Here is a 24,341-nt window from a genome sequence, read left to right as displayed (position 1 = left end):
CAGATATTTTATTGGTGGTCATAATGTTATGCCTCATCAGTGTGGCTATAGGTTAAAACTGATCAGGGGTCATGTTGAAGGAGAGCTGACCTGTATGGAGTCTTCACTTTGTTCTCTCTGAGGACAAAACCAGTTTCTGGCCTCATTGCACATCACCCTGAACACATCCTGTCCACTGTGCAGCATGGTGGTGGCAGCATCATGCGGGAATGTGTTTCTTCAGCAGGAAGCAGGTCAGAGATGATGGGAGGATGAATGGAGCTAAATCCAGAACAATCCTGGAAGGAAACCAGTTAGAGACTGGAGCAGATTGAACAGGTGAGATGTAATGGGATGTTTTTGGATCAAACTATTTGCAAAAAGGACAGAACTTACAGAAGTTTATCTTTCTGAATAGCACCAGTTATAAAGTATTAAAAACCTGCAGGAAAGTATTTGTATTTCAGGTATAAAATAATGGATGACATAAAGAATATGCTTCAATCTAGTGTAATTCTCTCTAAAGTGACATATTGACATGGTTATTCATATTGTACAGAAACTGATTCTGATTCTATTGAGGGCCAACCTTGTCACAGCTCTTGTCCTTTCCGTAATCAGGGTTATCACTGCCACTGTTTTCTGCAAGGTAAATAGAATTAATATGGGAAGTTTGACGGATCTTTGCTCCTCCCAAAGTCCCTCCTCCCCCCTCTCCTTCCCTTGCCGGGCCTTTTTCTCTCCGCCTCAGAGCTTCGTGAGGTGGAACTTTTCAAACTTCGTGGCTCTTCAGTCATACGAGCGGTGACCTTGGTTCAGCACATCTGCTCCCCGCACAGACCCGAGCCGGCCCGGGAGTCGGGAGTGGACCCTGGTAGCGCTGCTCATACTCCCAGAAGCTCAAGACGTCTTTGACCTGACAGCACAGTCTGGAGATGGACCGAGCATCGTGGCGCTCTGTGGCCGCCTCTGTTTAAACCGAACCATCATGCTGCCTCAGCGGCTCCTCTGCTTGCTGCTGTGTAGCGACATCGGTGCCGCTCCGCTCCGCCGGAGTCCCGGTCCTCGTAATGACGCTACCACCCCTGAGAGGAATGCACTGAGCAGGTCGTGCCCCCCACAAACAGCCAGCGGCGTAGCCGAGTTTCCCCCGCTGGGCCCGAAACCAGCCAAGCTACAGGGAGCGCTGCGCCAACGCTCTGTGCGTAAAAGTTCTGCACTAAATAGACATTTACGCACAGAGGAGAGCAGGCGAAAAGCCCAGTATACTGTGGAAGAAGGGCTGAAAAAAAACGGACATGGGCTTAAATGCGGAATCAGAACAGATGAGAAGGATCCGAGGTCCAATCAGAACCGGAGGAAGCGAAGCGAGCCGCTGTTGGAGGCGTCGGTCGCTCTGCCGGTCGCTATGGCGCAGGAGCGTGACCCCCGGTTCCCCTTGATATTCAACAGCAGCAACTATGAGGAGGAGGATTATTTCCTGCCGGACACTCCTGACACCTCGCCAGGGAACCCGCGGACCAGACCCAAGCAGATGAAGAACCCATTTTATCCCCTCACTGCCGCGTCCTACGGAGCCTGGGCGGTGCTGCTGGTGGCCGCCGTCATCTTCAGCGTAGGCATCATCGGGAACGTGGCGCTCATGTGCATTGTGTGTCACAACTACTACATGAGGAGTATCTCCAACTCCCTGCTGGCAAACCTTGCGCTCTGGGACTTCATAGTTGTCTTCTTCTGCCTGCCGCTCGTGGTTTTCCATGGGCTCACCAAGAACTGGCTGCTGGGAGCGTTTTCCTGCAGGATCGTCCCCTACCTGGAGGTGAGAGGTTGGTGGAAGGGCTTTCTAGAGAGTATCATGCTCAATGTTAAATCAACAAAGGCCATGTGTGCTGTGTAGGATTACTAGTGTGTCAGCAGATTGTCCTCCTGAGCTGTGGATCTCTGCAGCTCCTCTAGAGTCTCCATGCTCTCCTGTCAGTCCGGTTGAATGTCCAGCTGGTCCATCCTGTCTCCAGATGAAGGTTTGATCAGAACACGACATGTTGTTGTAGAACCTAACTCTGCTTTAAACAGAACCACCAGGTTCTGCCTGACCTTCTGCCGGGTTCCCTGGCCTCCAAGGTTGATGCTTGATCTTTAAAGAACCTCTGAGGCCAGAAGGCCAGAACCAGACCAGCTGCATTCAGACTGAGGTTCAACTGCACACAGATGGACTTTTTTTCAGTAACACTTTATTTGAAGGGGGTTGAATAAGACTGACATGACACTGTCATAAACATGACATAACACCTGTCATGAACATCAATAAGTCTTCATGAATATTTATGACTGTTGTCATAAAGCGTCATTCGGTAAATTATGACACTTTTAATACATAGTTGACATTATTCAAAATGTCTTTATGACAACTTGACATTAACCAGGAAATCATGATCTGTTATGAATTTGTTATAAAAGTATTACTTTAGCTTTAATAACATAAAACTACATAATTTTTAAAGTTTAATCAGTAATACTTTTATAACAAATTTATATCAGTAATGATTTCTTGGTTAATGTCAAGTTGTCATAAAGACATTTTGAATAATGTCAACTTTGTATTAAAAGTGTCATAATTTACCGAATGACACTTTATGACAACAGTCATGAATATTTATGACGTGTGTTATGTCAGTCTTATTCACACCCCTTCAAATAAAGTGTTACCTGTTTTTCTACTGTGGTGAATCCTAAAGACAAGTCTTGCTGGATTTTATTTGGTGGAATCAGAATAAAGGGCTATGGATATAAAGACTATGATTTTCTGATCTTTATCTGTTAAGAAGGTGAAAATAATGCATCATCTTTCCTCCACTTAATAATTCGGACCTATGTTGTTCCCAATGAAATGCTGACATTTGAAGTTACAATGTGACAATTGGAAAAGTAGGAGGAATGTGAAAACCTCTTTAAAGCTCTCCATGTCACACCCAACTGATTTATTTCACTCTGGTTCAGGGGTAGAAAGTCATTAGTCTTTGATTTGATGCTATTAATCCACCATACTTTTCAAATTAGAGATGAGCTGATTTCCTTAATTTTGGGAGATTAGTAATCGACCGATACTTGGATGTGAAGCCGATCTCATCCATCGATGTTATCTAACCTCAGCAAAGGTCTGAAAATCAGCTACTGTCCTCTGTTGCTCTGAACCCCTCAGTGTTGTTACTGAGGAGTTCTGGTGAAGCCCAGTGCTGGATGGTGAATGTCAGTCTGTGTCTGTTCTACTTGTATGACTTGCACAGGTTGTAACATTTTGATCATTTTCGGCATTAACACCTATTTTATTCTTAACCAAATCTCATTATTTCTCAAGGTTCTTACCCCTCAGTGTAAGAACCCATCTTACACCCTCTTGCAGTTGAAACTGTAAAAGGGTGTATGGTTTTAGGACCGGGTCCTGAAACTGGTAAACAGGCCTGGGTGGTGCATAGAGATAAAAATGATTGAATTACAACAACTGGGGGCTTGTCTGAGTCGGTTTTTGGGTTCCTGAGACCAGGACTCCCTTCTCAATTAATTAATGTGGTGACCAAAAATGGAGCTTTTTGGTGTGTGCACAACTTAAATGGCAGGCAGAACGTTTTTTTTTTTGTTTTGTTTTTTCTGGCGGTTTGTTTTCAAAATGTCTGACTGTAAAACTCAATTGTTGTTTCTCGCCTGTCACCTGTTTCTGACCTTCAAATTTTTTGACAATATCAGGAGAACATTCACTTAGTTTTTATTGTGCAAAACCCATGGTTAGATTAATTAAGTTGGTTTGGGTCTTGGGGTCTGTTAAAACTCCAGACAGAAACTGATCAATTCACAAAAATTGACCTCACCCGTTTAACGGGATGCTTAGACATTTCTAGTATGTCTGAGCATCCTGTAAATAGCGTGTGGTTTCTGGGTCTAATATAACATAGCATTGCGCATGGGAAATCGAGTTTTTGACAAGATAAAGGATCAATGAGAACTCATGATTGTTGTTTAGGCCATTGTGCTGGGGGTCGGTTGAAACTCCAGAAAGGGCCAATATCACCCTATGCAAAAAAAATAGCCCCTCCTGTTTTCTCAAATTGAGGAGCAGGTCATCCCTGGAGAACTTTAGAGTAGTATGTAGTTTTGGGTCTAACAGAAAAATCAAAAGTATTGTGCACAGGTGATTTTTAATTATATCATTTTTTATTATATTATACAATACTATTTTTCTTGTTTCTTCCCTCTCCTCATTTTATTGTTGTTTACATTCTTTGCATATACATGTACATATAGATATTTTTATTATTTCATGAACCATACTGAATGTGAGGCATTGAGACCTGATTGGACCCACGGACACTTGGTGGATTGATCAGGTCTCAGTGGAATGAATTTGGTTCTGGTGTTTTAATTGGCTGAAACCAATTAAAACACCAGAACCGTTCTGGGCCGGCCAGAACAGTGTGTTGGGAAAATAAGGAATTCACAAGAACGGCCTGGTGAAAAATAAATATACTAAGTATGTTAAATCTTAGCATACTTGAGCATACTCGAAGCCAGACTAATTACCAGTAGTGTGTTATTTTGGAACAACTAATTTTGTACCTAGTGTATTTTAATAGTAATTCAATTGTAGAAAATCACAGTGTACTAAGTGTACTATCGCATGCTTTTTTTTTTTTGGAACTATTATACTTTGTATACATTAAGTATACAGATTTGTATGTAATATAAACATGCTTGATTAGTATTTCTTAAGTACACTATGTTTGATCAAATTCCATTTAAAATATATTTAGAATTCTTGATATATCAAGAATATTAGTAGTGTGATGACAGTATGCTACAGTTACACTTTTGGTTTACCATAATTGCTAATGAAGTACACTTTTTAGTTACTTATTGTCTTATTATTCTGCTTTGCCACTTTGCACATTACATGTTTCATACACACATCAGTACTGCAAACACATCAGGCTACCAGAACACAGAAGGATCCATTACAACACACTTTCCAGGTGAAACTAATTACATTGTGTAGTCAATATATTCACATTTTTCAAGAGTACATTGCCAATATACTATCAGAACTGTTCAAATTGTCAATATATTAAGAGTTTACAGACAACATATTTATGAAAATCAGCACAATGAAACAATAGGTACACTTTAGAGGACATGTGAAAAATGTTTCACCAAGGGCAGGTGCTGCAAGGTTGGAGTCTTTGTCCTGTTAGGCGACGTTCCTGGATAATACCCGTGTTAAACGGACGGCGGAGTCCGGCGACGACAGGCGCTTAAATTCTGTAACAAAAGTGTGTTTTGTTTTGTTTTTTCCCAAAATCTCTCTCACTGTTTATTCAATGTCACATGCTGTTTTTATTTTGTTTTTTAATTATGTAAAGCAAATTGAAATGCCTTGCTGCTGAAATGTGCTATACAAATAAAATTTGATTGACAGTATTGTTTTGATACAATGTCACAGTATTCCAGTATTACTGCAGACAAACTGGCATTTCTCCTTCCTAAGAACAGTGAGGATCAACGACAGAACATTCCCGTTCACTGCACTTTACAGAAACCTACAAAAAAGAACAATAGAGCAATTAAACAGAAAGCATTTGTATTTTAAAGAGAACAGAAAAATAGCAAATAAAAAAATAATACAATTTTAAGACGTTATGGACTCGCCATGTATGTGACATCATCAGAACTGATGATGATTGGGACCCGATGCCTGGGGGGTAAAAACATTTCTGGATGTCTTTGCCTGTTTATGTTAGAAGTAGATAAATAATCAGCAGTATCATAAATTCAGTTGATGTTGGCATTAACTATGAAGCTGCTTTAAGTGTGGACTTAAGGAGACAAACTACCTTAACATCTTTCCATCCATGATCTGAACACGCTGATCCTTGCAGGGTGGTGAGGGGGGCTGGTGGTGCCCATCTCCAGCAGCCATCAGATGAGAGGCAGGGTTCACCATGGACAGGTCACCAGTCCATCACAGGGCCCTGAAAGCCAACAACAAATAAAATGTATGAAGGAGAAATGTTAGATTAACAAGGAGAAAAATTCTGTCCAGTTGTCTTTAAATCAAATCATGTTTATTAAGCACTTGGTGTTGGTAACACAGCAGTTTTTGTTGTTGAAAATGTAGCTAGCTCCTCATTGAAAAAACAAAAACAAACTTGCATCATGAAGACGATGTGGAGGTTCATCCTCAGAGCTGGTTGTTGATCTGGTGGAGCCAGAGCTTCTTCTGAGACAGGAAAGTCTTTAAGTTTTCTAACACCTGATCTCTCTGGCTTCATCTTTCATTTTCATTTACTTAAGACTGCAAACATATGTTGAAGATTAAAACATGGATGAACAAGTTATTGTCATGAATTGTGTTTTAGTGAAGTGAGGGAGAACACAGGGAGGACCCAGGATGAAGATGATGAGTGATAATTTAATGACAGATGGACAGCTCAACAGTCCGGACGAGTAGGCAGCACAGGGAGCTATGGCTAAAGCTAACACTGGAAGCTACTGAATTAAATGACTGAAAGAGCTGAAGCCGTCACAGGACTTCATAGTTCTACTGTGGACGACTGACTAACTAACTAGACAGACAGACAGAGACAACTGACAACTCACATCTGACGAGTCATAAACGACAAGGACAAAGACAACAGGTGGGCTTAAAAACACAGGAAGGGTAATCAGGGAACAAGACACAGCTGGGAACAATCAACAGGGAAACGGGACTAAACACAGAAAATCTCAAACTATACAGAAAAATACGGATCACAACAGTTATAACAACAACCTCACAATATCAAAGTCTCTCTGTCTTATGGAGCTTAATTAAAACCAGGTTAAGTTTATGAATAAAAGTATAAGTTGGAACAAACAGAGCCTCCATACATTTATAACACGAAGTTGAATGATTGCTATAGTAATAATAATCATAAAAGTGACAATCAAACTGACAAAATAACTATTTCCGAAACCAACGTAAGTTTATGTCTTTACTGCAATGTTTATAGTTAAAGATAATTAGCATTTTGAAGCAAACTTACCACAAGTTCCACTATAAGGATTGTTAATATTTGTTGTTTTTTGTCATTTTTAACAAAATAGTAAAATATTATTAAGCACCTAAAAAGACATACTTCATTAGCCTAAAATAAACACTGATAAGTAATTTAAAACGTACTGAAATTTCATATTTATTTCATATTTAATGGTTTACTTTTAAAGTAAGCTTTAATTTAAAAAAATCTATTTTGAGCATACATTTTAAAATATATACAAAATATCTTTTAAAGCATATTGTTTCAATACTTGAGCAAATACATATTTTGTTCACTTAAAGTATACTTTTATTTAATATATTTCTTAAGTGTATATTATGGTACAATCCCAGGTCAATCTTGAAAGTGAAATCTACATCTCAACGGGGTTTATCTGTTGAGATCTAGTAGAAATAAAGGAAATAAAAAAATTAAGTGTGTTTAAAGTAAAAATTCCTAAATTGGTACAAACATGCTGTTAGTATACTTCATATATATTTATTATCGTACACTTAATACTTAGTATACTTGAAATGTACTTATGCAAATATAAGTGTGTTTGAAATATACTAACGTATTTTTTTTCCCACGAGGGTCTCCTAGCAACCAACAACGCTGCGTAGTAATGGAAAAAAAGAAAAAAGATAATGAACTTAAATCCAACTAAAATGATGAGACAGCAAACTGAACACCTTTAAAACTGGTGCCAACATACATGGGGTGAGGAAACATACAAGATACAAAGATGAACATAGCATCAACAGTGTGTGTGTAAGCAGATAAGAGCTAGAGGAAAACACAGAATCCATAACACGTTCTTGTAATTGGACGATGATTCACCAAAGTGAGGAATTCCCATCATTTAAAAGGAGGCTCACACACTAACCCAAGAGGAAGGCAGGAGTGGCTGAGTGTGTTATCAGACATGTCGGGTCTTGACAGACCAACACATGTTGGCCTGAGCTCAACGATTCTCTCTCTGTCAGGTTGGAGTAAAAGTCTGCGCCGATTCTAATGTTGGTGTGCTCCATTTCTTTGCTCATGCTCTTTCACTTTTCATAAAGAATTTATGAAAGAAATCTGTTTTTATGAATCCTGTAAGGTTCATTTTTATAGTTATTAAAACCATTTTTAGGTCATTCTCCTGCTCACCCTTTCAGGCAGGCTTTGCTTGATGAAGGTTTCTTTGACAGCTGCAGCCAGATATGCAGGTCCTGCACATAAAGATCCCAGGAGAAGAAGGTGGATCCAGTTTCACATCTAAATCTAAATGAAAGGAGGTCTAGTTTATCTGATTAAGGTCACTTCACACTGTGAAAAACCTTATGCATGTGTTACAGTCTGCTCCCCCATCAGACTGGGGAGTGGGATTAGTGAGAATGCCTAATCCCACTGTCTTCATCACTGTAAACAGGCTCTGTTTATAATTTAGCTTCATCACAACAGTTTCTTCTTGGCATAAACGTCTCAATCCTTCATCACTAAAAGGAATGAAATCAGACTGATGGAGTCGATAACTTGCAGCCCTTAGTGCTGCTGGATCTTCATCACCTACAAGTAACAGGGTCAAAACTGAGGGCAGGCCTAAAACACACACACACACACACACACACACACACATGCGTGCTCGCATACAGTAACACAGAGAATCTTAAAGTTCAACCCTAAGCTAACCATTGTCCTCTAACTGAACTTGAGTTTGAGCTTCATATGACCAATCAATGCCATGACTCCATGCTGGAAGACATGCTGCCTCCCAGCTCTGGGGAGACTCTTACAGGCTCCTCCTACATCTCACCAGGTTGTTCACCTGTGTGTTGTGTTACTCCTGCTCCCAGCAAACACTTCATCTTCACTTGGCGGATTTTTAGGCCATGCAGTTCTTGCAGACTTTACCACATGAACACTGCCCATAGTCAGTAGTCCTTCTCCTGGGTCTGCTACTGTTATGTCCATCAATCTGGGAGCTCGTCCTTTCCATTGAGTTCATCATAAGCTTTATTTGGGTGTCTTCCTTTTGGTGGACACAGAATGGCCAACAGAGACTGGAGCTGTCTGTCAGCTGTCACTGACTCTCCAGTAGTCACCTCCCTATTTGTGGTTTCATCCAGTCTTTCCTTACTGTCACTGATGTCTCACAGAGTTCATGTGCGAATACATCCACTGATGCATCTGGACACATCATCAGTGATGGAGCAAGCTCCTGTTCAAACTGGCTGTTCGGCTGTAGATCGTATCCAGCCTGCTGTGGTTTCTGTTTAGACCTGAGGGGCTGACATGCTACATATACACCCTAATTAAAAATAAGAAGATTTAGACTTGTCTTTTTGATTATGTAAAATTATTAAATTCTAAATCACTTTGTGTCACTGAAGAAATAAATGTGCCTCTCTGTTCTCAGAAACTTGACTTAAAAATATCTAAATGACCAAAGTATTCCACTCATAAACCTGGTGCATAATGTGACGATGCTTTAGTGAAATCAAACACTGGATTGCATATAAGCAGTCTACAGATTAATAGAGATGACATTGTCCTTTGGCATTCTAAATGATTTCACAAAAAATATAGTAAGTTTTTCTTTGTGTTGATCCTGATTCATCTGTCCTCACAGTCAGCAGCAAAAGTAAAGAAAGACAAATATTTCTTTTGTAAATACAAGTGAAATTCTGTGTGTGTAAACGCCTGTCAGGTGCTAGCTTGCCATGTCTAAGATGTTTTGTAGCAGGTGCAAAGGTTCATCAGATGAGGGTAAGGGTCGTGATGTTCATGGATTGGTGTTTATATCACTTAACATTCTGCTTTTGTTCTTCTGGCAGGTGGCGTCTCTCGGGGTCACCACCTTCACACTGTGCGCTCTGTGCATCGACCGTTTTCGTGCAGCCACCAATGTGAAGATGTACTATGAGATGATTGAGAACTGGGCATCCACCACGGCCAAGCTGGCAGTCATTTGGGTTGGAGCATTGCTGCTGGCTTTACCTGAGCTGCTCATCCGACAGCTGGTGACAGAGGACCGTGACCCCCCCGATGTGTCGCCCTGTGAACGTTGTGCGGTTCAGATCTCCACTGAGCTCCCAGACACGCTGTACGTCCTGGGGCTGACCTATGACAGCGCACGCCTCTGGTGGTACTTTGGCTGCTACTTCTGCCTGCCAACACTGTTCACCATCTGCAGCTCGCTGGTCACTGCCAGAAAGATCCGCCACGCTGAGCGAGTTTGTGTACGAGGGAGCAAGAAGCAAATCCAGCTGGAGAGCCAGATGAACTGTGCCGTGGTGGCCTTGGCCATCCTTTACGGTTTCTGCATCATCCCTGAGAACATCTGCAACATCATCACAATGTACATGGCGACTAGCATTCCCAGGGAGACCCTGGACATCCTGCATCTGGTCAGTCAGCTCTTGCTGTTCTGCAAGTCTGCAGTGACCCCTGTCCTGCTGTTCTTTCTGTGCCAACCGTTCACCAGAGCCTTTCTGGACTGCTGCTGCTGCTGCTGCGAGGAGTGCAGCCCACCCCACAACAGAGAAGTTGAAAATGAATGTCCCACAGCTGAGCTGGAGCTCTCACCGTTTAGCACCATCCATAGAGAGCCCTCCACCTCCGCTGCTTACTCTGCTGTGGGGACACACTGCTGAGATCAGCGCTACTGCATGACTGATCGGCTCCAAGCTGTTTCATTCTGAGACCCCAACTTGATGCCAGCTGACAGACTCATAACGAAAGTGTCTGTCTATCCAGTGTTTGCTGACATTGATTTCAGCCCAAATCCATGAAACCTTTTTTTAATAGTAGAAGGTTTCTGTTATTTTTCTCAAGGTATTGCCATCCTCATAGCATCATACTTTTGACATGTAGAGTAGCCCTCTAGAAGCAACACATTTCAGAATGTGGAATCACCGATATGGAAGAGCAGCCTGCCTGCAGCCTGTTTTGATCTCTTTGGAGAGAAAATATGAAAGAGGCAGTATTGTGTAAAATCAAACTTTTTGAGCTTTACCTCATGTTATAATGTTTTTCCCTATCAAAAACATACCTGGAGTGTTGCTGTGATTCTTTCATGCCTGTTTGAGTAATCCTTTAATCTCCATGGCAACCGCCTTCAAGACGCAGCTCCTCTCTGAAGCTGCAGTCTCCAGCTGAGCTTCCCTCTCATCATTTTCTTAAAAGAATCCAGTCAGTATGAGTTAATTTAGTTTTTTTTTTTACAGATTTTGTTTCTATTCCTCATCACGTTTTACCAGTCATAACCTCTATATTTATCAAGGCACAAAAAGACTCAATATCACTGTAAATAAAGAGGTGTAAAAATGGTTCATTTATGTTAGCATAATAGCTGTTTGCTGATGTTGTGAATGAGCATTTGAATGATTTGAGTTCTTCCATTTTACTTTTACAGTGGAATATTGGAAGTTTTTTTCTTTTTTGGCATTTTAAACTTTAGTTTGGATATAAGTAGTACTTCTTTTTCACCAGTGTTTTAGAAAGGAATAAAGTAATAAACAGCAACACCACTAAAAGAAAAAAAAAAGTTTTTTCTGTTTTTGCATCTTTGCCACACTGATTTTTCAGATTATCACGTGAATTTTAGTATCACAGATAACCCGACGATGAGTTTTGTGATGATGAGTTTAGTTACTACAGAAAAAAATATATTCAAACAAACTTGACCTCATACAAAAATAAAATTTATCTTGTTTTTAAATCATGGATTAACTGGGATTAACCTTAATCACTTAGGCTAAACCTGGCAACATAAAATAGGCCAGAAGCTCTAAATATGCAGCACATGATGCCCTGATCTAAAGTAGTTCAAGAACAGATGTGACATGATGGAAGGAAACTGAGGGTGGTGCAAACTCAGACCTCTTTCAATAGGACATCATGGAGAAAGAGGAGGATGACCCCACCTACTCGGGTGTCCAAGTCATTTCTAGTCGAGCACTAAGGGCCTCTCTAAGCTGGAGATACAGAGTATGAGATGGGACTGGTCGATCCCTAAGCAGTAGAACCGTCAGCGGCTTACCACTGTCACCCAAACCACAGGTCAGCCACCTCAGTTCCAGTTAAAAATAGATCTCAAGCATTTATTCGTAAGTATTCACTTTTAATGCAGAATTGTGCGAGTAAAAATGGCAAATTTGAAGAGCATCTCTTATCCTCCCCGGCTTCACGGTGATGCTGTTCTTCTTTTTATGGTGCTTTTCAAAAAAACTGAAAGTGTGCAATTTTGCCCCGATCTGGTCTGGAGTGTGAACTGAAGCTAATGCCGTTCACAAATAAATAGATCTTACATCATACATCTGAAAATGGACAGGGAAAAGACAGCTTCTGTGGTTTAGTCTTTTAACGTTACCCAAAGGGACGAAGGATGCTAATGTGTTGCTAGCTGGTGGTAAGTTTGCTTCAAAATGCTAATTATCTTTGTTTAATTATAAACAATGCAGTACATATATAAACAAACTTAAGTTGGTTTCAGGAATAGTTATTTTATCAATTTTATTGTGATTTTTATGATTACTATTATAAAATCATTCAACTTCATCTTATAATGTATAATGCCTTCATGTATGGAGGTTCTGGGTGTTGTGACTTAGTGTAGTTTTCTTCATAAACTTAACCTTGTTTTAATTAAGTTCAGTATGCCAAAGTACTGAGCCCCTAAGGGGACATGGATAAAAAAAATAATAAATCCCAACTTATTTTCTCAAGATCCTGCGCTCAAGAAAATAGCGCAGGATCTGCTAATGAAAGCAATCGCAGATGTCTTTCAATGGCTCCCAGCCATTCAATTTCTTTCTTTCCTTCCCCCAAAATCTCAGAGCTCAGCGCACACCATCTCTCTCTCATCGCTGCTATTACTGTGAGAGAGCTACAGATATGAATTGTGGTGGTAGTGGAGAAAAAAAATGGCCCTCTCTTACGCTTCAAACAGTTTTTGGATCGCTCTTACAGATCCTGAACAGGAAGGAGTTGCTCAGATTGCTTTTTTCAGAAAAACTGACTAGGTGTCTCACAAAGATAGAATTCTTTCTCCACCTTCACCTTCACTGCCCTCCCTATGCATTGCTTTGGCAGGCCCCAATTAATGGCGGAACTCTTGGTTACTACAGAGGAGGGCTGAGTTGGCAGTTAAGAACTACAATGATGGTGGAGCTCTGATTTACTACAGAAGAAGGATAAGCAGGATGTCAGAACTACAGAAATGCCAGTGTTCCAGCGGCTTCTGCTACAATCAAGAGCAGCCACACAGGCCCACCCACTAGAAGGAAACAAACGCACCCAGTACAACACTTTCTTTCTATTGGCTAAGAGGTTGCTAGGTGGCTGTGCCAAAAAGCAGTTCCATGTTTTGTAAGCGAGCAGAGTCATGACTAAATTCTTCTTCAGAAATGGAACTTTCTGAAGAAGAGTCCAAGCAGAGACTGAGTGTGAACACGAGGAGAAGATTAGAGTACAAGTGATACAAGTTTTGAGAAGAAAGACATGAAGTCCTGCTTTCAAAATGAAAATGGAAACAAAAGTATTAAAGGTTTTGAGAACAAAAGACATGAAACCCTGTTTTCAGATTGAACATGTGTGCTCTTGGATTATGGCAGGAAAATTCCACCAAGCAAGCAAAGTTTTGCTAGTGAAGATTTGCTCTAAGCAGAGACTAGGGCCCCGTTTACACGACATTGTATCGTTGCATTTGTAGTGTACATTTATATGAAAATGGCAAATGTTTTCTCTGACAACGGCACAGTTTTAAAACGGGTTCCAGAGTGCAGTGTTTCTAAAACGTACTGGTCTCCGATGTCTTGTAAATAGAATAAATGGATCTTTTCTGTCAGAGAATCCCCAGCTCATGCATAGTATGACACAAAACTGCTTCCGACAATCCACAGAAGAAAAAGAAACTACTGACAATGCTGGTGTTACTGCAATTCGTGTCTCCTCATCAGATATGGTTCCCTCAGTGTCTCTTCACCGCTCCGTACAGCCCAGGTGGCAAAATACACGTGTACTTGTTCAGCGATCATAACAGGTTCAGCCTCTTATCTAGAGAACTACGGACACCGCGAAAGCTCAAACATCGTGTTTCAGCTAAGTTATCCCACTTTTTTTCAAGTGCGCCCTAATCAGACACACACAGTGCATGTTTTTCCCCAATATCTGGGGGAACGGTACCTGATGGGGAAACGCAAATCGACGCGCTTTCAAGTAGATCTTTTTTGTTTTTTAACACATGCGCACTTAGTTTCAAAGAATCTAGCACCAACTAGTGGCGTGGCAAGAGCATTACACCTTTTCGATGTGTACCGTGTGTAAACAAAGATTGTAATTAGAACGTCTTCATGTAAATGTGTGAACAGAAACTAAACAAAACTTCCATTTTCATTGGATGATGGTCGTGTAAGTGTGAGCGCGAGGAGAAGTTTGGAGAAGAAAGACATAAAGTTCTACTTTCAAAATATAAATAAGCAAAAGTATTAAACGTTTTGAGAACAAAAGACATGAAATCCTACTTTCAGACTGAACATGTGGCTCTTGGATTATGGCAGAAAAAAAAATCCCCCATAGTTAACCATTCTGAGCTTTTTCGATCTTGAAAGCAGGCTGCGGCCAAGTTGTTATGGAGGTTAAACAGTCAGATATTGGAGTTTATTTAGTGAAATAGATCACAGCCTTCCAGCTCTGTGAGCAGCAGAAACCCCTCAACAGCAACATTATACCTATTGGAAAAAACATAGATTACATTTGCTTTGCATTGTGCCCACATAATGATGATACAGTATGATCTTATTAAATATTAGATTCTTCATTAATATGGGTTGTTATGTTGTTTTAAGATCTTGTTCAATGTGCTCCTTCTGAATTTTGAGCCCCTGTCCCTCCAAACGTTTCTGCACGGCCGTGTGTTGTGTGATCTCACATGTGAGGCAGGAGAACATTTATTGCAGGTGTGCTGAATTAGAGAGAGAGCTGAAGCTGTTGACTTCCTGTTGTGTGTGTGTGGGTGACTCTTCCTTTTCCTGCTAGAATCTCTGCTGAGAGGGTGGAGGGTGTCTGCTTTTAAGGAGGAGCATTCACAGCTAAAGTTTGGCTATAGCTTTGTCTATGAGAGAGAGCATGAAAGACAAGGCCAACATAAATCTGGATGACTTTAGATTTTTAACGTTTCAATTCAGACAAGACAAAAGTTGACTTCTTCCTATGTTGTGGAAATTTTTGTTATCAAAAAATGAGTCAGTGTTCCAATAGCTAGAGAAAGATTAATCTTTGTCTTTATTTCTATTTGAAGGCAAAAGCGTTTTAAGACCTGTCTCAATGAACCGAACACAGATCCCCAAACAACACACATCAAAAAAGAACACACCCCAAGTCTGAGCTTATCCAGGTGGACAACAAAGCCACATAAGGACCCACTGTCATGCAACTGCTCCTCACCTCATTGGAGGGAACAATTTCACTTGGACTTTTGTTGAAAAAACTCAGGAAATAAGAACTGATAAAGGAGTGTTATCAGAAACCTCTAGTTCTCCCTTACCACAGGAAAACTAGTTACAAGTGCTCTCACACTAACACTAACAAAACATGAATGAAAAACATTTGTAAACACAAAACGCTATCAATCCAAATTTAGACAAAATTAAATACATGAAATAAAGTTAAAATAAGGTTAAAATGAAATTTTCTTTCTTGAGAAAGAAATGCATAGTCAGTCACTTTCTCTTAGTGGTCATAAACTGGCCCCTCTGTTATTTTTGACCAGAATATGTCATGAAACATCCCATATGTCCCACAGGTCTTTAGGATTTCCTTCTTGGTCCTCTGGTACCAAGAAGGACCAGAGTTGGAAATATCCTTTTCTAGGTTGCAGCAGAAAAACTGGCTAAGTCTAGAAAGCATTGAGGGAGTTTGTCCAGGCCAATAATCCCAGTCCTCCCAGCATGTTGTCTCATCCCCCCCAAAACAGTCCTGGTAGCAGTTGGGAGAAGGTCAGTGAGCAGCTTGTTCAACATCACAACCTTAGTGTACCCATAGCCCTTTTGTTTCTGAATGAATGGCACTGTCTAATTACTGGAGCAGCGACAGGGGCTGCCAGCCCCATTAACAAAAGACACAAACATCCAAGGCCAGAGCCAGAGAGCAAATGAAAGCCCAATGGATGATTAGACAAGAATTTGGTTCACATACAAAGAGAGCCCTTCAAGTGATTATGTAGACAACACAATTAGAGGAATGTTGTGTCCTAACCCAAAGACATGCATGTGAGATTAAAAAAAATAAAAAAGTTTAATCATAGGATGAGGCTGAGAAATCAAGTAATCAAAGATGAACAGAGTCACACTCCCATCGTGGCCATGCTGCTGGTTCCACAAGGCTCTACTGTGACTCAGGTGTTTGTTCATGTTGTTTTTCATGTTGCTGGAATACCTTCAGTTGCTCAAAAGAAAGAAAAGCCAGTTTCAAAAGAATATTTGTATTATTCACACATTTTCTACATTTTGTCACATACCGAGGAGGTAATTCAATCTTTAATCAATCATATTTTAAAGGTTTTAGACTGGTAGAGATTCACCTTTCAGAAGGACAACACAAAACATCCAGCCAGAAATACAAAAGCTTTAAATTTAGACTTTGTAACATCATAACAGTTAAAGATAGACTCCAGTAAGCCAGTAGAGGCAGAGAGAGACATAACCTAAATTGTCTCAAACAGCAACACATGGTCCAACGTTGAAGAGATTCAAGGACAAGAAGCAGAGTTATTGACACATCAGTCTGTAAACAGTTACAAATGTATTTCTAAACCTTTTGGACTCACAGGAGATGATAGTTGAGGACTGATCTACCAAAATAACGTCCAGAGCTTACCCACGACTCCATGGGAGAGTACCAAGGCCAGAACCACTGCTGTCCAAATGGAACTCAAAGGCTGGTTTCATATTTACTGAAAAACATTTTGATGATCACCAAAATATTACTAATACAAATTTTATGTGTATAGCACATTTCAGCAGCAAGGCATTTCAAAGTGCTTTACATAATTAAAATATAAACAGCATGTGACATAGAATAAACAGTGAGAAAGAGAAAGACATTTGAAAAAGATTTTAAAAAAAGATAAAAACATCAAAACCCACTCTAATCCTAATTTAGCCATAAGCAGCTCCAACCAGGTGGGTTTTAAGTTGAGATTTAAAGGCACCCAGTGTTTCAGCTGTTTTACAGTTTTCTGGAAGTTTGTTCCAAATTTGTGGTGCATAGAAACTGAATGCTGCTTCTCCTCGTTTGGTTCTGGTTCTGGGGATGCAGAGCAGAACCAGAACCAGAAGATCTGAGGGGTCTAGACGGTTGGTACAGCAATAACAGATCTTTAATGTATTGTGGTGCTAAACCGTTCAGTGATTTATAAACTAACAACAGTATTTTAAAGTCTATTCTCTGAGCTACAGGGAGCCAGTGTAGGGACTTTAAAACTGGTGTTATGTGCTCTATCTTCCTGGTTTTAGTGAGAACGCGAGCAGCAGCGTTCTGGATCAGCTGCAGCTGGAGGATTGATTTGTTAGTCAGACCTGTGAAGACGCTGTTGCAGTAATCAATACGGCTAAAGATAAACGCATGGATGAGTTTCTCTAGATCCTGCTGAGACATCAGTCCTCTAATCCTGGAGATGTTCTTCAGGTGATAGAAGGCCGACTTTGTGACCGTCTTAATGTGGCTCTGAAGGTTCAGGTCAGAGTCCATCACTACTCCCAGGTTTCGGGCTGATCGCTGGTTTTCAGTTGTAATAACTGAAGCTGAGCATTGATTCTAGTTCGCTCCTCTTTAGGTCCAAAGATAATAATTTCAGTTTTGTTTCTGTTCAGCTGGAGAAAGTTTTGGCACATCCACACATTTATCTGTTCTAAGCATCTATTCAGTGATTGGATGGGTTCAGAGTCACCTGGTGACATCGTGATGTAGAGCTGTGTATCATCCGCGTAGTTATGATAGTTGATCTTATTTCCTGCTATAACCTGAGCCAGTGGGAGCATATAAATGTTGAAAAGAAGGGGTCCTAGGATTGAACCTTGGGGTACCCCACATGTGACCTTTGACCTCTCTGATGAGAAGTTTCCGATTGAAACAAAGAAATCCCTGTTCTTTATGTAAGATTCAAACCAGTGGAGCACTGGACCGGAGAGTCCGACCCAAGTCTCCAGTCGATTCAGTAAAATGTCATGGTCAACAGTGTTGAAAGCTGCACTGAGGTCCAACAGAACCAGCACTGTGGTTCTCCCACAGTCTGTATTTATATGGATGTCATTGAACACTTTGACTAGGCCAGTCTCTGTGCTGTGGTGAGCACGAAAACCAGACTGGACGGAGTCAAAGCGATTCATTATTGTTAGGAAGCTATTTAATTGTTTAATAACTGCTTTTTCAATAACTTTGCTGATGAATGGGAGGTTGGAGATCGGCCTGTAATTCTGCAGTAGTGATTTGTCCAGATTGTTTTCTTTTTTATCAGTGGTTTGATAACTGCTGTTTTCAAAGCCTGGGGGAAAACACCTGAAGAGAGCGGTGAGTTACTATTTGGATCAGATCATTAGCAACGACAGGCAGGACTTTCTTAAAGAAATGTGTGGGTAGGACATCCAGACAGCAGGAACTGGAGCTTAATTGACTTATAATTTCTTCTAGGGTTTTATAATTAAGTAGTTGAAATTGAGTCATTTTTCCTGTATTTGTTTTGTTTGGGCACAGCATTGGTACTGGCTTTGGAGTGAATGTGCAGATTAATCCTCTGATCTTTTGAATTTTCTCTGAGAAGAAACTGGAGAACTTGTTGCAGGCGGCATTAGATTGAAATTCAGGTGGTAACGTCATAGGAGGGTCTGTGAGCCTGTCAACAGTAAAAATAAAGCTCGACCATTGTTAATGGTTTTGTTTATGACATCCGCAAAGAAAGCCTCTCTTGCATGTTTTAGTGTTGTGTGATAGTTACATAGTCTTTCTTTGTAGATGTCATAATAAACGTGAAGTTGAGTTTTACGCCATTTCCGTTCGGCCCTGCGGTAGAGTTGTCTTGCAGATGGAACTGCTTGTGCATTTCTCCATGGAGATTTCTTCCTACCAGTCACAACCTTCACTTTAATGGGGGCAATGTAATCAATGATATCTGAAAGTTTGCACTGGAAATCATCTACCAACTTATCTACGTTATTATAGCTTAAAGGCGAGGAAGAAGAGTAGATTTGATTAAATGTTTCTGCTGTGTTTTCTGTGAAAGTACGTTTTGTGATAGTAGCTTAATGTAAAATAAATGGTTATTGTTTTTAAAAACAATAAACAGGGCTTTTTAACACAGAAATTTGCAAAAAATAACTTTCATTTCCAACTGATTTCTGCAAATACTGGCAATTTACATTCCCTTTATTTGAGTCTGGAAAGTCAGGAGTTCTGGGCTGGGAAAAATGTCCAAACCCAGTGAGATGGTCTAAGGCTGCTTTGCTTCTTCATTGTCTGGACAACTTGATGTAGTTTATGGAGCCATCAATTCAAATCTTAAGAAGAAAATCCTGAAGGAGAATGTCTGGCTATCAGCTTGTGACTTCCAGCTGAAGTACATGTGGCTTTTACAGCAGGGCAATGATCCAAAACTTAGCAGCAAGTTCAGTTCTAAAGGCCTTAAAACCCCAAATTATAATTTCTTATTAAATTTTTTTTTTTTTATTTGTGTTATAATTTTCTCATCTTATGTGTTTCATAAACTTAAACAAGTGTCAAACCTCAAAAGAGAGAAGAAGTGGGTAAGGAATGGGGCTTTTTATATTGTGAATTACACATAGCCTCAGTGCAGAACCTCACATTAAAGATTTTGTTATCCCTTAAAGGTGTGCTGTGGTGTCACAAAGTAAACTCAAAACTTGTTTAAAAGAGAGGTTACTTTTAGATGCATATCTACTAGAGATGTGCCGATCAGGTTTTTTTCCTCCCGATACCGATACCGATCACCCATGAGGGCCGATCACCGATACCGATCACCGATACTGATCACATAATTATTATTTTATTTTTTTTATCATAAACACTACCGGTTACATTATGTGGAAAAAGGAACCATGAATTCACCTTAGTTTAGACAAAAACTTGTTTTTAAAAACGTTTTTCAAGAAGAAAACTAAACAAAACAGGCATTGTGCAAATTGTACTGCTATTGATAATATTACCTTTAACAGACTGATAACATATGAAGGCTCTGAAGAGGCTAAATAATACAAAGAGCCAAAATAAAACCTCTCAACATTGCCAAAAAAGTTCAAGTATAAAACTTACCATTCAAAGGCAAAAACAGGATCCATTACAATAAACAATCCAGAGTTACTGAATGAAAACTTCCTGTTAGCATGGCGGCTAGCTGGTTACTGCTAGCTCTGATTGGCTGTTTCTGACTGAGCGGAGTAATTATGCAGATCAGGGAGGAGATCGATTATTTTTTTCAGAGATTATCTGTCTCATGTTAGGACAGCGAAAGTTTTAATACGTATGTCAAATTTATTTTTTTAAGTTAGATGCTGCAGCTTTAAGCAGAGGTTCGGTGTGAGAGTCACTACCAGGTGGAGCAGAAGCGGCGCTCCGTCTGTCAGATATTACTACCTGTAGCGTAGCAGCGGTTCAACAGGAGAGCAGAACCAGCGTCTGACATCGCAGCTCGAAGACTTAAATAATTTTGCGGGTTATTTGTTTAGCTTTCTGACCGTCATGCTAATCCGGGTGAGTGTTTGTAGCTGTGCGCTGCTTTACCTGCTATCTGATCCTCTGTATGTCTTTTTTACTGCAGTGAGCCTCGATGTAGCCAAACTCCGTCAAGTATGTCATTGTTTTTATGTCGTATTAGCTTCGTTGTGTTGATGCATTTTGACCTGCTTTAATTGTCCGCCGCAACACGCAAACTTCCCCATTCACTCAGTGCGTTATAGTTACACATCGCTTAGGATTTGTTGCTGCGCGTTTGCGCAGAGTGAAGGAAAGAGGAGACCAGCTGCACAGGCAGGTTGGAAATGAGATGATCGGTATCAGCAACAAGAGCCAATGATCGCCGATCACCAATCATGCACTTTTTCACGAAAATCGGCCCGATTATGATCGGTGACCGATCGATCGGCACACCTCTAATATCTACTGATGCACCAGTATTTGACTCTTTCTGACCAGTATGCCCTTCTCAACGTCAGACCTTCAGGTTTAAAGTGTGGTCCTGAGGTCTACTTCCATAAGACGATACTGGCAGGTCACATACCTCGCATATTCAACATATGTGGAGGCAGCTCCAGCACAAACATGTATTTATATGCATTGTAGCATTAACTGTAGAATGAGCTTCTACCTGTAAACACGTGTTTGTTCCTCAGACTCCAGGCCGCACTGGTTCAGACCAGAAACAATCAGGGACAGCTTGTCTCAGACTAAATGAGGCACCATGTTCTGTTTGGCTCACTGTAACTCTGTTCACTGTGAGGGCGAGCTCACACGCATACTCAACTGGGTCGTTATGACAACAGCAGGCTAAGACAATGGTGCACTATGTCCTCCCTCGCTGGGTGGCGACGATGATGACGAAACGATGGTGAGAGATCAGCCAGCTGAGAGTAGATGCTGCAGATATATTACTATGAGAAGCTAAAGTGTCTTCACCAACAACAGCAAAACATTGTTAAAATTCTGTCCACACAGCAGTGTCTGCTCCTGAGTTATTTTATCATTTGTTAGACTGACAAATTATCAGAATTTGTCTCAGAAGTCTCATAAAAAACAATGTCTGAAGCTTGAAAAACAATGGTAGCTGTCCTCCAGATTGACAGCCATGAGCTTTAACCTCTTTTCTTCATCTGGACGTGTGCTGATCATCAAAAGAGAACCAGTCTGAACACTTTATTTGAAAGTTGGTAGAGCTAAATCAGTTAAACTTTATGGTAACACTTTATTTGAAGGGGGTTGAATAAGACTGTCATGACACTGTCATAAACATGACATAACACCTGTCATGAACATCAATAAGTCTTCATGAATATTTATGACTGTTGTCATAAAGTGTCATTCGGTAAATTATGACACTTTTAATACAAAGTTGACATTATTCAAAATGTCTTTGTTATGACAACTTGACATTAACAAATAAATCATTACTGTTTAAACTTTACCTTTAATAACATAAAGTTACCTCATTTTTAAAGTGAAATCAGTAATTATTTTATAACAAATTTATATCAGTAATGATAAATCAAATAAAGTGTTACCAACTTTATTTGTAAAGTTTCTTGAGAGGATGTAAATTTTATTAACCAAAAAAAAAAGCCCCGGCTTACCTGTCTGAGCTTCTTCACCCCTACATACCTTATCGGTCTCTCAGGTCCGCAGATCAGCTGCTCTTGGAGGTACAGAGATCCAGAAGGAAGCTCAGAGGGGACAGGGCTTTCTCTGTCATGGGCCCTAAGTTATGGAACGACTTGCCTTTGCAGGTCAGAGAGGCCCCTTCACTGTCCACTGTTAAAGCTCGTCTTAAAACCCATCTATTTGACTTGGCTTTCAACTCCAGCAGGATCTAGTTTTAAATTGTATGTTTGTTTTTAAACTGTAAGTTTTTATTTATTTTTTTAATTGTCATGTTGTGTTTTAATGTACAGCACTTTGTATCAGCTGTGGTTGTTTTAAAGTGCTTTATAAATAAAGTTGGTATGGTATATTATGTCTATGGGTACCAACATAGACATAATATAAGCATAAACGCCTCATGGACCGCTCTCGCCTATTGTCACTGACGAGATTTAGGGCGGCCATCTTGGAGCGGTACACCACTCCACTCAGCGTTATGTGTTTAGCAGCACAATGACGTATCAGCGCATTTAATCGATCATAACACACTTTTTTGTTACTGGAAACCATATTCAAACATCTATCAAAGCTACATTTATAAACAATTGTATTTTTAAGTATGTTTTTAATACATAGTTCATCATATTTAAATATGCTTAGTGGCTATAACAATAGAATAGGAATGGAAAATTCTGATATCAATGTATGAAGAGTGTTGGGATCTGGAGCTGTTTCATCCACCAGAGGGCGCCTGCAGACCTACGCACCTGAAACCGTTCTGCCATCAGGAGGCTGCCGACACTTCCCTGCCAGATTGTTAGCCAGTTATGGTACAGGCTTACCTCAGGTCAATTCTTTCTGGTCTCTTCCAGAATTCTGACCCTCTTGTGTCTCTGACTGTTTACAGCTGGTTGTCCTGTGAAGTGCTGGAGAAAGCAGATTCTGCCAAAGATCGTCTGGACCTACAGATCGGCAGCCTCCCTCCGAGCAGAAACAGTTCAAGCTCCCAGACTTACCTGTCCGTCCTCCAACGCCGCCGCAGCCCGCAATCCTCTGAACCTGAATCAAACTCCGGATTCCACTGGATTTCCCCCCAGTCCTTTTTCCTCCCGATTGGAGGTAAGCTCGCCACCAGCACCATCTCCAATTTCCCACGACCTCAAACTTACCGTCTGTTTTCCATCATAGTTGACATGAGCTCCAGTCCCAACGGACCCGGATTGTTTTCCTGTGTTTATTCGCCATTTCTATTGTAATAAATCACTTAAATCATTCTCGGTCTCTGGAGTGGATCTGCATGCGGGTTAGAAAGTTAGACCCCAATATGACAAAGAGCATATCACAAAGCACACAGCCGTTCATAATTTATTTAATAAATTATTTAGTAATATCAATATATATTTATATAACTATACAAACACTAATAAATAAAGATTAATACTGGCACAAATAAATAATGATTAATAGTGAATTATATATATATATAAAATATGTTTTTCAGCCGATGAGTCCAAAATCCGATGTGAGATTCATCCGTGCTGCAGTGAATCCGTCTCTCTTTATAGATTTCTCTCTCTTCTTCCTCACATCGTGTCTTTAGGAAACTTTCAAAACAAAAACGGAAGATTTAGGATGTATCTTACTTTTGACAGAGTGAAAGAATATAAATATAATAGTCTTTACCACCTGTGTAAACTTTGCCGGTGAATGTTATAACACATAATATAAGTTTTATAATATGTGTTATATTGTTTCATTTCTAATATAGGCCCTTGTGTCAGATAATCTAAGTCAATGTTAGAGAATAATTAATTTTTTTAGATTTACAGAATCTCAGTTAGCCTTCATAACGGGGCTGAACCCGTATTACACCAAGCACTGTAGCTAATATGAGCTGGTATCTCGCCAGTGGACATAAATACAGTAAAGTAATATTCTAATCACAATATATAC

At 40.2% G+C, this 24,341-nt stretch overlaps 1 protein-coding gene and 1 long non-coding RNA gene across 3 annotated transcripts; both read left to right on the top strand.

Annotated features, from left to right (window-relative positions):
• Positions 1–410: 410 nt before the first annotated feature.
• gpr37a (G protein-coupled receptor 37a) lies at positions 411–11,574 on the top strand. Its single transcript, XM_014977469.2, has 2 exons — positions 411–1,798; positions 9,863–11,574. The coding sequence occupies exons 1-2, from the start codon at positions 968–970 to the stop codon at positions 10,679–10,681; spliced, it is 1,650 nt and encodes a 549-aa protein (XP_014832955.2). The 5' UTR covers positions 411–967; the 3' UTR covers positions 10,682–11,574.
• Positions 11,575–22,376: 10,802 nt separating this feature from the next.
• LOC148159553 (uncharacterized) lies at positions 22,377–23,662 on the top strand. 2 transcript variants are annotated; one of them, XR_015763126.1, is made up of 3 exons: positions 22,377–23,218; positions 23,296–23,507; positions 23,577–23,662. It is a non-coding gene; the product is annotated as an uncharacterized LOC148159553 (long non-coding RNA). The 2 variants fall into 2 exon arrangements; XR_015763125.1 differs by having other exon boundaries at positions 22,377–23,507.
• The last annotated feature ends 679 nt before the right edge of the window (positions 23,663–24,341 follow it).

The sequence above is a fragment of the Poecilia mexicana genome, unplaced genomic scaffold (assembly GCF_051168715.1).
Source record: "Poecilia mexicana isolate PSO_F unplaced genomic scaffold, ASM5116871v1 scaffold_6, whole genome shotgun sequence".
NCBI lineage: Eukaryota > Metazoa > Chordata > Actinopteri > Cyprinodontiformes > Poeciliidae > Poecilia > Poecilia mexicana.
The sequence above is the reverse complement of the archived record's forward strand: the minus strand, read 5'-3'. Positions and strand labels throughout refer to the sequence as shown.

What these genes read in the sequence shown, in the direction of transcription:
- gpr37a (XM_014977469.2), top strand. Translation starts at nt 968, where the DNA reads ATGCTGCCTCAGCGGCTCCTCTGCTTGCTGCTGTGTAGCGACATCGGT. An exon ending in GGATCGTCCCCTACCTGGAG is followed by an intron (nt 1,799 to 9,862) that starts GTGAGAGGTTGG and finishes TTCTTCTGGCAG; the next exon opens with GTGGCGTCTCTCGGGGTCAC.